This window comes from Mauremys reevesii, linkage group 9 (assembly GCF_016161935.1).
Source record: "Mauremys reevesii isolate NIE-2019 linkage group 9, ASM1616193v1, whole genome shotgun sequence".
Lineage (NCBI taxonomy): Eukaryota > Metazoa > Chordata > Testudines > Geoemydidae > Mauremys > Mauremys reevesii.
The window spans coordinates 2,534,673-2,547,493 of record NC_052631.1 but is presented as its reverse complement, the minus strand read 5'-3'; the positions used below and the strand labels follow the sequence as shown (position 1 = coordinate 2,547,493).

The 12,821-nt window shown below is 53.0% G+C and overlaps 1 protein-coding gene across 5 annotated transcripts in view; it reads right to left on the bottom strand.

Moving 5' to 3' along the window:
* The window catches only part of FGF12 (fibroblast growth factor 12), a 297,604-nt gene that overhangs the window by 110,262 nt on the left and 174,521 nt on the right, over nt 1-12,821 (bottom strand). For 3 of the 5 annotated variants that reach the window (XM_039489603.1, XM_039489600.1, XM_039489601.1), the window contains exon 1: nt 3,838-4,151. The exons of 1 other annotated variant lie outside the window; for it this stretch is intronic. In XM_039489603.1, coding sequence (XP_039345537.1) covers nt 3,838-4,036 — 199 coding nt within the window. In that variant the 5' untranslated portion in view covers nt 4,037-4,151. Of the gene's footprint in view, nt 1-3,837; nt 4,152-12,821 lie in introns of those variants that run through there. One more of the 5 variants, XM_039489599.1, reaches the window with a different exon arrangement.

The following is a 12,821-nucleotide window of genomic DNA, read 5'->3' as shown; positions in this document are numbered from 1 at the left end:
AGGGTCAACAGAGTGGAATTTTTTCTGCACTCCCTCTTTATTCTTCTCGTTATCCACTGCTATCTTTGGCTACAGACTGCCACTGTATGGGCCCGATTCTCCACTGCTTGGTGCCTTGGGTCGCCGTTCATACCTAGTGCGAAGTGAGCGTAACGTGCCATCTGATTGGAATCTCCCCTCACACAAGCGCTGGCATTACAAGCCCACTTGGCATAGGGTGCAGATTATGGCACAAAGTGCACAGCACTGCAGAATGCTGTTTACACACATACATTTACTACCTCATCTATTTATAGCTACTGCTTGCGCTGGGTGTTACAAACTTTCATGCCTTCGAGGCTGAAAATGCACCAAGTCTTTGAAAATACTGTTCAAAACAAAGGAAATATAGTCACCATTGGGGTTACTTTTTCTGTTAGAGCATCCTTTGAACATGACCCACTCCAAACCCCTCTTGATTTCAGTGTCACAGAATACAGAGAGCTGCGTGGCCCAGAGAAGAGAGCACTGGGATGAGAGTCACAAAATTAGGTCTCTCTGTGCCCTTGGACAAGTCATCCAGCAGCTCTGTGCCTCAGTGTCCCCATCTACAAAATAGGGAGAATCATCTCCGCCTTGTAAAGTGTATCGAGCACTCACGATCGTTGAAAAACACTGTGTAAATGCTACGCATTTGGCCCTTATTCAGTAGAGCAGTAAAGCAAAGGGCTGGCTAAGAAAGTAGCTGAAATTTCCCTAGCAACGTACCATTTCCACCAAAGATTTTAACCCTATTGAAAGTGAGTGTTTCCTGACACTGCTTTCAGTAACTTATACGCTGCTGAGCCAGCAAATCAGTAAGGAAATGTAATCATGGGGGTTCATAGGTCACACACCATTTGTGCACTTTCCTTTTAAACCCGTTTTCATTTATTTACATATCTTCGTCCATGCACAAGAGAAACTCTGCAATGAATAACTCCTTCCAGCAATAATAAACTCCTAAATGAGGTGCTCTCATTAGCAGCAAACTCAGTGGACACAGTTCTGGTACATGCACCCCTGAGTCCAGGAACATAATGTGCAATATGAAGAACCATCTATTTACAAAATCTGGAATAACGTGAATGAAAATAGACTGTTAAAGGGTGTTGAACATCGCCTGCTTCTTCAAACCTGCATACTGAATGTACTGCAAGTGAAAGGCAAATGATTGACAGCCCTCTACACTGTATTGCTCTATTTTTATACAGGCTCCCTTCCTTCCCCCACTTAAATCAAAGATAAAAGCTTCATTGTTTTCTGTGGGACTGGTTCTGCAAGCTACTTAGCACCTTCAACCAGCACTGAAGTCCATGGAATTTGGGGGCACTCAGCACTCTAAGGAGGTGCTTGGAACCCTGCAGGAAACACACCACTAGGTTAAGCTACAAGAGACTGAATTGCTGGGTATCTAAAGGGCTCAATGGATGCAGGATTAGGAGCAGTGCAGGCTTCCTGAGGGTACGTCTATACTACCCGCCGGATCGGCGCGTAGCGATCGATTTATCGGGGATCGTAGACGCGATAAATCAATCCCTGATCGCTCTCCCGTCAACTGCTGAACTCCAGCTCGGCGAAAGGCGGAAGCAAAGTCGACGGGGGAGCCGCGGCACGCCGCGAGGACATGAAGTAAGTTATTTTAATTCGATCTAAGATACGTCGACTTCAGATACGCTAGTCTCGTAGCTGAACTTGCGTATCTTAGTTCAATCCCCCCACACACACACACACCTGACGGTGTAAACTTGGTGATACTGTATGATAACGTGCCTTCACCTTAATCAGAAGGGGCTATCTTTGGAGGCTACACACCCAGTCAGTCGTCATGGTGGTCAGTTCTTGGCCTCTCTGATGTGGGGGAGGAGGAGTTTGCTTGTGCCTGCAGGAGCTGCTGGGAACAGATTCCCAATTTATATTCCACCCCTACCAAGAGTCATTCCCTAAGGAAAAAGACTGAGCTTTTGGGGACTATCTTGGTGCCGGGACCTAGCACCCTGGCGTGCTGGGCATGGCTAGCGCTCCTACAACTAATGAATGAGAACAACAAGTTGGGCCCGTGTCACGGTGATGCACACAGACCATTGCTATTCCGTTCCTATCACTACGTTATGCTAGCAAACCTTGGGGTCGCGCTCTATTTCAGCTCTATTCCCTCCACAGCAACTTTTTCCAAAGACAGTAACAGAACCCGGCTTCTCTCTGGGTGTTGCAAGTGCAGAACCAGTCCACCAGCTAAATATAGTCTCAGCCCCATGGCATGTGAGTTGCTGTCGGCTGTCATGATTCAACTGATTCATTTTTTCTTCTTTGTGGACAATAATAATGCCCGGCCTTTCTCCTCGGTAGGCTCTCCCCCCATTCCTTTCCAGTCCTGGCTAGAATATGGACTGAATTCCTCAATGCACTGCTCATGCAGGCAACAGCTACACTCAAGGTCCTAGCTAGTTCTGTCTGTCTGACTCTAGCTGGGCAAAAAAGGAACAAGGAATCTCTCAGTGAACAACGAATCCGTGAGGATTAACGAGCTCAGCAGGTTACTGATGTCCCAAAGAGCTACGCTAACCAAGACTCAGTGTTTTCTAACCTGTGGCTGATGGGTGTGTGGCCTGTACCATGGCAAGGGAGCATGGTGGATTGTAACAATCTATGTAATGTACATGGGAAAAGGAAAGAGACAATAACTGTTTTCTACAGATAAACCTGTTAGGGCCCAATCCTGCAAGGCACAGAGTTCCCACAACTATCAATGGGAGCTGAGGGCCCTGTAGAAACTGAACTGCACTTGGGCGTCTTCACTTTGGAAATGCAGGCAATGGGCACTGAAAACTCACAAGTTTTCTAGTGGATCGCACCAGCTTCCAGTCCACATGGCACAGACCTGGGGCACAAGGAAACTGCAGGACCACAGGAGAGACCCTCTCTCACCCACTGTGATCTGAGTATTCCACATTCGTTAGTGCAGCTGCCATCTGGGCGGTCTCTCAACTAATCACATGCTAGTGGGATTCACAGAGCAGCTCCACTCGAGAAGTAGCACCTCCTGGATCTGCTTATCAAGTGGCCACGATTTTAATTGCCCTGGATTTATAGAGTTCCTTGTCAGGAGGGAGGAAACAAGAACACGCTGTTAAAAGCCAATACGTATCTACGGTCGAGGGGGAAACACAACACTAGGTTAAACTACAAGAGACTGAATTGCTGGGTATCTAAAGGGCTCAATTTCACCACTTTTCCCAGACAGCTACATAGCGGTTATTGGCCACAGGCCAATGCAGATCTATAATACAAACCCCTAGGAGGACCCCGGGGCTAACCAACAGCTGAACCAGAGTCAGAGGGAAGAAATCAAAGCTGTGGGTCTGGAGTGCAAAGTGTCTCTCCTTTCAATCTGGCTGCTCCAGGGGGAGAATTTTCCCATGGATGGGGCCGCTCATTTGTAATGCTAAAGCCTTCCCCTAACTAGGGCACTGGCTTGGAGGAAGAAGGGGTCTCCAGGCAGCTGCTGCTATTGCTGACAATTAACGGATCCCAACTCTGGAGCAGGCAAGCTCTGAAATGTGGGGGCTGGCCTGCAACAGCTGGGCGGGGCGGATCCAGAACCCCCTGGGGTGGAAGAGCCCGGGGAGCAGGTGCTGAGCCCAATTCACCCCAGGGAAAGGGACCAGGAGGGATTTGGCCCCGGGGTCTGAAGTTTGCCACAGAGCCGGCCGGGGAGATGGGCAGGGCAGGGGAGTGGCGCGGAGGGAGAGAGGCTGCAGGGGAGGAGCTGAACGCGCTGCCCGGGCCAGCCCCCGCCGCTGGGCCGGGGTCACTGACCTGGTCTCCGGCGAACCGGCCGTTTCCTGCCGCTGCAGAAGCGCACTTTGCTGAAGACGCCGAGCACGTGTCTCTCGCACAGGGAGCGCCCGTCCTTGCTGGGGCTGGAGCGGCGCTTGGACGTGGTCACCCGCTCGCTGTTGGACTCCCGGGCCTGCCGCTTCTGCCGGATCAGCGAGCTGGCGATAGCCGCGGCCATGGCCGCTCATCGGCCCGGCCAGCGCTGGAGCGTCCGGGGGGCTGGAGGCCGGGGTGAGGGGCCCCCGGGGGGCGGAATCCGGGGCGGGGCTGGGGGGCTTCTCCGCTCTGCGCCCCAGAGCTCCTCAGCCGGTCAGGGGCAGGGGGCCTGCGCCCCCCATCGAGCCCCGCGGGGGCTGGCAGCGAGCCCCCGGGCGGCGGGTACCGCGGAGCCGGGCCAGGCCGGGAGGTCGCAGGCAGGTCTCCGGAAGAGCAAGTCCCTCGGTGCGGATCCCCGCCCGCGCCCCGCTGCCGCTGGCCGGGCTGCAGCTCCTGGGCACCGGCCGGGCGCGTCAGTCCATCCCCGGCGGAGCAGAGCCCCCGGCGAGCTTTGCCCAACGGGACGGGGCGGGAAGCGGCCCGATCTGGCCTAGCTCCGTGGTCAGAACAAATCCCCGCTGCAGGCTCCTCTCAGGGCAGGCGCGGAGCCGCACGCCCCGGTCCCGGTCCCGGTCGCGCTGCGCTCCCCCGGCCCGCGGGGACCCGCCTGGACCCCTGTCACGGGCAGAGCCCGGGCATGTCTCCGCCCCGCGCCGCTCGGTGCAATGCACAGAGGGAAGGGGAGAAAACCCCGCTGCGCTCCGCTCCGCGCCGCCTCTCCTCCGGCAGCCGGTCCCGGGCCGGGCGAGCCCCGGTGCCCAGCCGCTGGGGCGTCGCCTGCTCACTCCGTTGCTCTAAGGATCCGCCGGCTACAGCAGGCTCCGGCTGCGGGCGGCCCCGGGGCTTCCCCGCCTCACCGCCGGCCGGTCCCCATCCCCTCCCGCCGCTAACTGCCCCGGACGCGCTGTGCGGCGGCCGGGCTCGGGGCGCTCCGCATGCCCGCCCTAGGCGCGTGTGGACGGGGCTCGCCCGCCGCCCGCCGGCATCCCCCGGCCATGCATGAGCTGAGCTGCGAGTGCTCGGCCGGCGGCGGCGCTGCCCGCTCCGGGAGGGGTCGGGACGAGCCCCCGCCCGGCTGGGTTCTCCGCAGCCCGGGGGCCGGGCGCTTCCCGGCGCTGGGAGACTCGCAGCCTCCTTCCTCGCCTCTCCGGCTCTACGCAATCCTACGTGCTCGAGGTTTGGATGAGAAAGCGCCCGGCAGAGCCAGGGAACTGCAGCCCAGCCGCGGCTCCGGCCCCCCCGGGGCGGGGTGTGTGTGTGTGGGGAGGGGTTACTCTGCTTCTCCCCGGGACCCGGCTAGACTCACCCCCCCGCTGTTTCCTACAGAGCCCTGGGGGCAGAGGGGAACTAGGCGCAGACTTAACACCAGTGCCCTGGGTGCTCCTGTTACTTCACATGGACCTAGCGCCGTGTGCCTCCCCCTGCCGGGCGCTGGAGCCCGGAGCCGCGGGCGGGAGCCAGTGTCTGATATGTGCCAAGACTGGGCCCCTGGCAGCTCGGAGCCCTGGCACCTCTTCCGCATGATTTCACTTGGCATCGCACAATGTGGCAGCCCACGGCACAGACCCAGCATAAAAAAAAAGCTCTTTGCGAGCAGGTACCTAGAGCTTGAACTGCCAACGCCTATCCCAAGCTGCATCTTCAGAGGAACCCACCTGATACCTTCCCAAGAAAGAGTTCTCCTGTCCCCCACAGAGCCCAGCCTAGGGCTGGCAAGTCTCGCTGAACAGAATGCTGAGTGCTTTACTCCCTGACTTTTGAAATGGCAGAATTACTTGTCCTGTTTTGACATCCAGTTTTTGCACGTGTAGTTAACTTCCTGCGTGCAGCAGCCCTGTACCAACAATGATCCTCATCGGAGACAATCCTACAGGTACCAGACTTGCACCGGCGACTGGCAGTGCCTCTACAAAGAAAGGCACCCCAAGCAAGAAGCATTTCTCCAAGATCTAATTGCCTGTGTAGTCTGTTAAATAAAAAGAGAACTTGTAAAACTCTGTGTAGTATCACCACCATCTGCTGCCTTCCACCTTGCAGCTCTTAGAGCCTATGCCTGGAAACCAATCCGGGGCGGTCAGTGGAAACTGTGGATAGTCTCTACCCCTCAGGTCACACCTCCAGGCTGCAAAGCCCTGGGAGCAAGGGTGCTCCCATACATATCCGTAAAGCACCATGCAGCCCTATAGATGATAATAATAATGACTTGCACAGACTGGGGAAAGTCAGTCAGAAGCCACCCCAATACTGCAGAGCCATTCTGGTCAGCAAGAGGGGTAGGACGGGGCAGCTATCCTGAGTCAGTGGGAGATTTTTGGTGCCAACCCCCATATGGGGGGAGAACTCTTATCTCAGCCTCAAACTGGGCAAAGACCTTCGGCTGGCTGCAAACACCTTCCTCCTCTGGAGTACCAGCTGCTCCTTTCTGAGGGGAGTGGGCCATGACTTCCTCCATCCCATCCTGCTCAATGGGAGTCTTCCCCTTGTCTTCAATGAGAAGCAAACCTGGTCCAGTTTGAGCAGAGTCACTGAGTGCCTGGCCCAATCAGATCACTTTCCCTTAAACACACACACTTATTTTTCCCCCCCGTCTGGAAGGCTTCCCATGTACATGTGATAAGGGCTTTAAACAATTAGGAACAGAAGCACGTGGACTCAAACTGAGGCAGAGAAAGGGTTTCAGACCACGCTGAAGGGTTCTTTCAGTGCCCTCTGTAATGAGACAGCCTGTTTGGAATTTGTATTTGGAAACCACGGGCTCAATCCTGCACACGTTACCAAGCCTCGGTTCTGATTCCCCATCACCATAACGAGCATCAGGCCTATAGGACTTACTAGTGGACTGCTCCCACTGAGGTCAGTGGACAATGCACGAAGCGCTCACCCAGGGTAAGCGTTTGCAGGACTGGGCTCAGTATTAGCATTTTAAAGGTTTTGTTCACGACATGAATAAGCTCTCGCTTCCTCCGTGCCAAGGTTAACAATTAAGTCCTGCCTGAATTGCAGGGCTTTGTCGTTTGGGGCAGAGAGGAGATCCAGAACCGCATTCCCTCACCTCCTAAACAGGGCCATCTAAGTAGGTCATCAGTGAGGTTACCGGCATCTCTCCTTAGCGAAGTGCAATAATATTGCCTTTGGGATTGCTAACCGAATATCCAGCTTGTTCTTCATACAGGCTTCCAAAATCATAATCTATGTTCTGCAGATTCAGGCATTAGACATATATCACCATTTTACTATGCACATATCCTGAGCTACACGTCCCTGCACAGCCACTGAAAACAAACGCACCACAATTAAGATATTCAAAATGTAATGCCACTTTAAAAACAAATAATCACACGTCAATAGTTGTGGAAAAAAGACAACTTCCAGCCCTGTCTTAGTCTAACTCACCCTTTGATATCAGAGCAGCAATCCCAGTAAGGATGTACTGTTGAGTTTCAATTTTACATTTAACACCACCTTTAGCATTGTATCTACTTTCCACTCTATGTAAATTACATCTACAGGGTGTGCTTTGTCAGCTCTGCTTATTAAGCAGAATGAAGCCCATACCCATGTTTTATTAATGTCTCTCTTTGTAACGTAGCTTCCCATTGCTTGTCTAGAATCGTTAAAATTCACGTCGCTTTGGTGATCCCCCTTTTCTCTGTGTGGGTGGATTCTTTTAAAAACATGCCCCGGTATCCTTCAAGAAAAGGACCTAGAGTATCTCACTTCTTTTCTGTTCACGCTAATTTTGTTTACAGTGCAGGGTTTGGATGGCTAACAAGAATTCTCAGGGCCACTTAGGAATTTATTTTTGTTTTGAGAGATGTAACTGGCCCTAAAACAGCACCGGAGTAGGAAATCTGGCTTGTTTTCTGCTCTTTTCTCTCACAGCTGACTAGGCCTTATTAATAAATGTAGAAGAGACTGCATTATCTGATTGCCAATTGCCGTATTAAAACAATTTCTTTAATGGACCCCTCCCCCCTCTTTTGGCTTCAAAGATTCAATTAAAACAACATTTGCAACTCATCGCTAGAGTATTCATTAGCCTGCACAATGTCTTTAAAAACAACTCTGGCCTAGAGAGGATTCAGTGCAGGAGTGAATTTGCCAGCGACTTCAAGCAAACAGCATGTAAATAGTTGTGTGGAATGCAGTACGGAACCATCGACAGCCCAACCAAAGAAAGCAAGAAAGGGGACTGGGATTCACAGGAACAATAGGTTCTTTTTAAAAATGGATTTTTCTACCTGACCATAGAAGCTTTTATTTTTCTCCTGTGACTTTTCATCTCTATCACGGAAGGGCGGGAGGAAGCTTCACCTGTATATACCAAATCAAAAAAGAGATGTGTAGTCCATAGGGAAGCAGCATGCAGGAAAAATAAGCCACTGGCGGTTATCCTTTCTGTGAGTTCAGACAATGAACTTTGGGGAGTATAAGTAAAAGGGGATTGGTCCTGCTTTGAGCAGGGAGTTGGACTAGATACCTCCTGAGATCCCTTCCAACCCTGAGATTCTATGACAACCTCACTGAAAGGCCTGGAGATGAAACTGTCAAGATGCATTTTCCTTGGAGGAAATTCAGATGTGTGTGGCCATGCCCCAGTGCCGTGTTATTTATTTTTCCATGTGTTATGGAGGCGCCCATTAAAAGGGGCCAGGAATGAAGTTCTTCAAAACAGGATTTTTTTTACAATCTTACTTTACCAGAGGGGCAGGATTTGTAGGGCTCAACCCCTCCCAGCCCAACAATACTGATTGGCATCGTGTGGGCAGACAGTGGCCCTCTCTTCTAGGGCTCCTAGTGGTACAGTACCAGTGGGGCTGACGCGGTGTGAGCAATGGTGGGACTGGAATTCAGTCTCTCCCTCGGCCCCAATGCACTGGCATCCCAGGTTCCACTGCGCTCCACACACACACAAGGTGATGGCAAGCGATGGCGAGGCAGGAAGGCCCTGGGTTCTCACCCCAGACTCCCTTGGTGGCCTTGAGCAAACTGCAGCCTCTCTCTGCCTTAGTTTCCCTACCCACGTGAGGTTGCCAGGATGAACGGGGCTGATCTGCATACCGACCTTTGCCACTGCCGAGGGCTTAGACAATCCCCAAGCGTTTTAAAGATCAGGGCCCAACATGGAGCTGCCACAATCAGGGCGGCGTAAGTGAGACTGAGGCGTCCAGTGGCCTGATTCCGCACTTGCCCGACTACATGAGTCGCCCAGGGGTTGCAATGGGACTACAATACTGAAGATGCATGAGGACAGCAGGATTGCCCCCCCCGGCTCTGCCCGTCCAGCTAGAAAGAAGAAACATGCCAGTGCAACCTCTGCATGACAAATCAAAACCTCGGGATTGTTTGCAAACCAGACTACAAGCCCTCCATAAATCCAGAGCCCTAAAGGTTAACAGCAGCCCTGCCCGTCAATCACACTGCCATTGCCTTTGGCAGGGGAGCAGGAGAAGGGGGCCACTGTCCTTATGCTGAATTAGGTGCCCCTGAGAGGGGGGAGGTCTCAGAACCTGGGGTGCAGCCCGAGTCTGAATGTCTACATGGCATTTTTAGCCCTGCAGCCTGAGCTCCGCGAGCCTGCGTCAGCTGAGCAGGGCTCCCAGGCTGGGTGCTGCGGATTTCTTATCACACGGAGACGTGCGTCCAGCAAGGGCCCCGTGGGGCACTGCTGTTGCCAAGACAGGGCAGGGAGAAAGCAGCGCTGCAACAGCCTGGGGGAGGGTAGTCCCCCCCGCTCATTTGGGGATGCGGAGTTTGGTTGAGGTTGGGGGGGGGGGTTTCTCACTGCAGCTCTGCGTGGTACGATTGAGACACAGCCTCGTGTAACGCACCTGTTCTGCCTGGGAGAGGTGTGCGAGGCAGGGCTCTCCTCAGAGCATCCCTTACTCCTATGGCTGGAGAGCTCCCTCCCCCTGTGACACAGTGGGGCTGGCAGAGGCCCTTGCTCCTGTGATCGGGGACGTGGCGTGCAGCAGCCCCGCCGACATGGAAGCAGCCACACGCGAGCTCGCCCTGCCTGGTGCTCGAGCCTCTCACGGCCCTGAGATCCCAGAGCAGACACCTGCGCTCACTTCCCTTCCACTGCAGGGGCAGGAAGGGAACACAGCACCGCCCTGAGATCGAGGAGGAGAGAGGGAGGTTTGAGGGCCTGCTAACCATCAAGCCACGGGAACTGTGTGTCTTGGCTGTTGTTTTAAAGAGAGTGTTTGTCGGGCCGATATCTCCAGGAGGCACTTGCTATGTAGACCCAGGGGTAGCACACCGGCTCTGCTCTCTAGGAGTCAGAATTGGGCCCAGAGCCTGTAACGCGCTTTGTGACCCATCAGGGTGGTTTAGCCTTAAAATCCCGCCTGCCTGCAGGGTGAGCGGTGCTAAATAACACCAAATTCCTGGGGGGGACCCCCACCTTCCTGCAACCCCCTGGCCTACACAGCCTGTGCCTCAGGAGGGCTGAGGGGGTGCCGAGAGAGGCCAGCCCAGGGTTTAAGGAGGAGAAGTGCTGCCTCCGGCACCCCAGGCTCACAGTCAAGCGGCTCCTCTCGGAGCACAAGCGCTGATACCGACCGAAATCGTGCCCAGCAGCCTCAGGTGAAGCCTTTCCACGTCGAGCCGGCAGCGAGCTGACTTTGCTGAAAGTCAAATTGAACCTTCCTGATTAGATCTCAGCGGAGGGGGACTGTGTGATGGAGGATGATAGAGAGGCAAGAGGAGGAGGGGAAAAAACCCATCACAGTCTTCCAGCAGGACTCCGAGGGCTTCTGTTTCACTGGAAGGATTCGGCTACTGGCAACAAGCTAGTGAGTGCAAAGGGGCTGGATCTCCCTCCCACACCTACCACAGCAGCAGGGGGAGTTAGAAAAATGCTGCTATCAAAGCCAAAAAATAAATCCCCTGTGGTCCTGAGTCTTGCGCATCAATCTCTGCACACTGCTCGAGCAGCCCACGAAAGCTGCCCAACCCCGGCCTTTGCCCTTATCTCTTAATGCAGCCTCTGCCCTCACACTGAGCTCAGGCACACCTGGCTCAGCCAGTGACATCCTGAGCCTTGCAGGGCGAGGAGCACAGTGCTTCAAGGAGAGAGCCTGTCGTTCCCTCTCGCAACAAGAGCCCCTTTTAATTCGGGGCGCTGACGGGGAGGGGTAACAGGACTGACTAAGGATTGTTCAGCTGCCACAATCAAGCTCTGCAGAACAGGAGCTGTGGGGATGTTAATACCACCCCCAGGAGCGCTCTGAAGTTAAATGCATCCAGATTGTATCTATTTAAACAACTCGGTTGCTTCTCCCCATGCGGCAGAGATCTGCTAACCACTAAACTGTACAGCAGGAAAGATGGAGTCTTCTAACACAGCTGAGGTCTCCTACCATAGGGAGATTTCCTCAGCATCTGCTGGCCTGAGGACTAAGCCTGCAAGTACCTATGTTGCCACATCCCCCAGGCCTCTCCCAGCCACACTAATTTAAATTCCCACGTCTTCACTTCCCCAGCAATAAATCAACTCTACTCTCCCCTAATAAAACCAGTTCTGCCACCCCTTTTACACCAGGCCCTAATTACACACACACACTTACTGCTGTGCAGATAACGCAGTCACATATCTTCGCCAATGACCTGGAAGCAAATATAAAATCCTTGCTGATCAAATTTGCCAAGGATACAAAGACAGGTGGAGTAGTAAATAAAGGTGGGGACAGGACAGTTATGCAGTGAGATCTGCTTCACTTGGGAAGTTGGGTGCATGCAAATAAGATTTATTTTCATCCAGCCAGATGCAAGGTCAGACATGGAGTAGCAAGGAAAGTAGGCCATACTTCAGGAGTGGAGATGGTGTTTGGGAAAGCAGTGACTCTGCAAAGGAGCTAGAGATAATGCTCGATAACCAATTGAACAGGAGCTCCACTCAGTGCAGTGCTGTGGCTAAGAGGGCAAATGCAACCGTCTGATGTATGAGGTAGAGAATATTGAGAATTGGGGAGGTGGTATTACTTCTGTGTACAGAATTGGCGAGACCATTGCTGGGACACCGTGTCCAGTTCTGCTGTCCAGCCTTCAAAAAGGATGTTCAAACATTGGGAAGGATTCCAAACAGAGCTACAAGAATGATCGGAGCTATGACAAAACCTGCTTTACTGGAAGAGACTTGGCAAGCTCAGTCGTTTTAGTTTATCCAAGAGAAGGATAAGAGACGACTGGATAAGGGTCTAGAAGATTTTCAATAGCAGAGGGCTCTTTAGTCCAGTGGACAAAGGCAGAACAAGATCCACTGGCTGGAAGTTGAAGCTAGAGAACTGTGAGGTAATTAACCACTGCAACAACTTAAAGGCTGTGATAGATTCTCCATGATAGAATGTCTTTAAATTATGAGTGGATTTCTTTCTAACAGACCAGCTCAAGCTCAACCCCAAGTTCTGGGCTGGATACAGAAATCATGGGTGAGTTTCCCTGCTGGTGTTATGCAGGTCAGATGATCAGAATGGTCCCTTGCCTTCTGGCCCAAACATCTGTGAATCTATGATTACCAAATTCGAGGTGCCCCCTAACCATTAATTTTAGACTCTCATCCCATCTCCTCCAATTAGTGAAGCTGCATCTCTCCCCCATTAATGAATTTTTGGCTCTCTTCTACTCTCCTGATTAACGTACCCTGGATCCTGCCTCTCCAGTATATTAATACTAACCTCCAACTACCTCTGTGTGGGACGCCTCTCTGGCTACATGGAGGGTACGGCACAGAGGATGCTTTCTAGGAACAACCAGCTGCAGCACGAAGTTAGTCAGACGATTCAATGGAAGACTCCTTTCCTTCTCCAGTTGCTCCTAAGCTCATGTCCCAGCCTGGTGCTGCTGTTGATCCCATCTTTCCAACA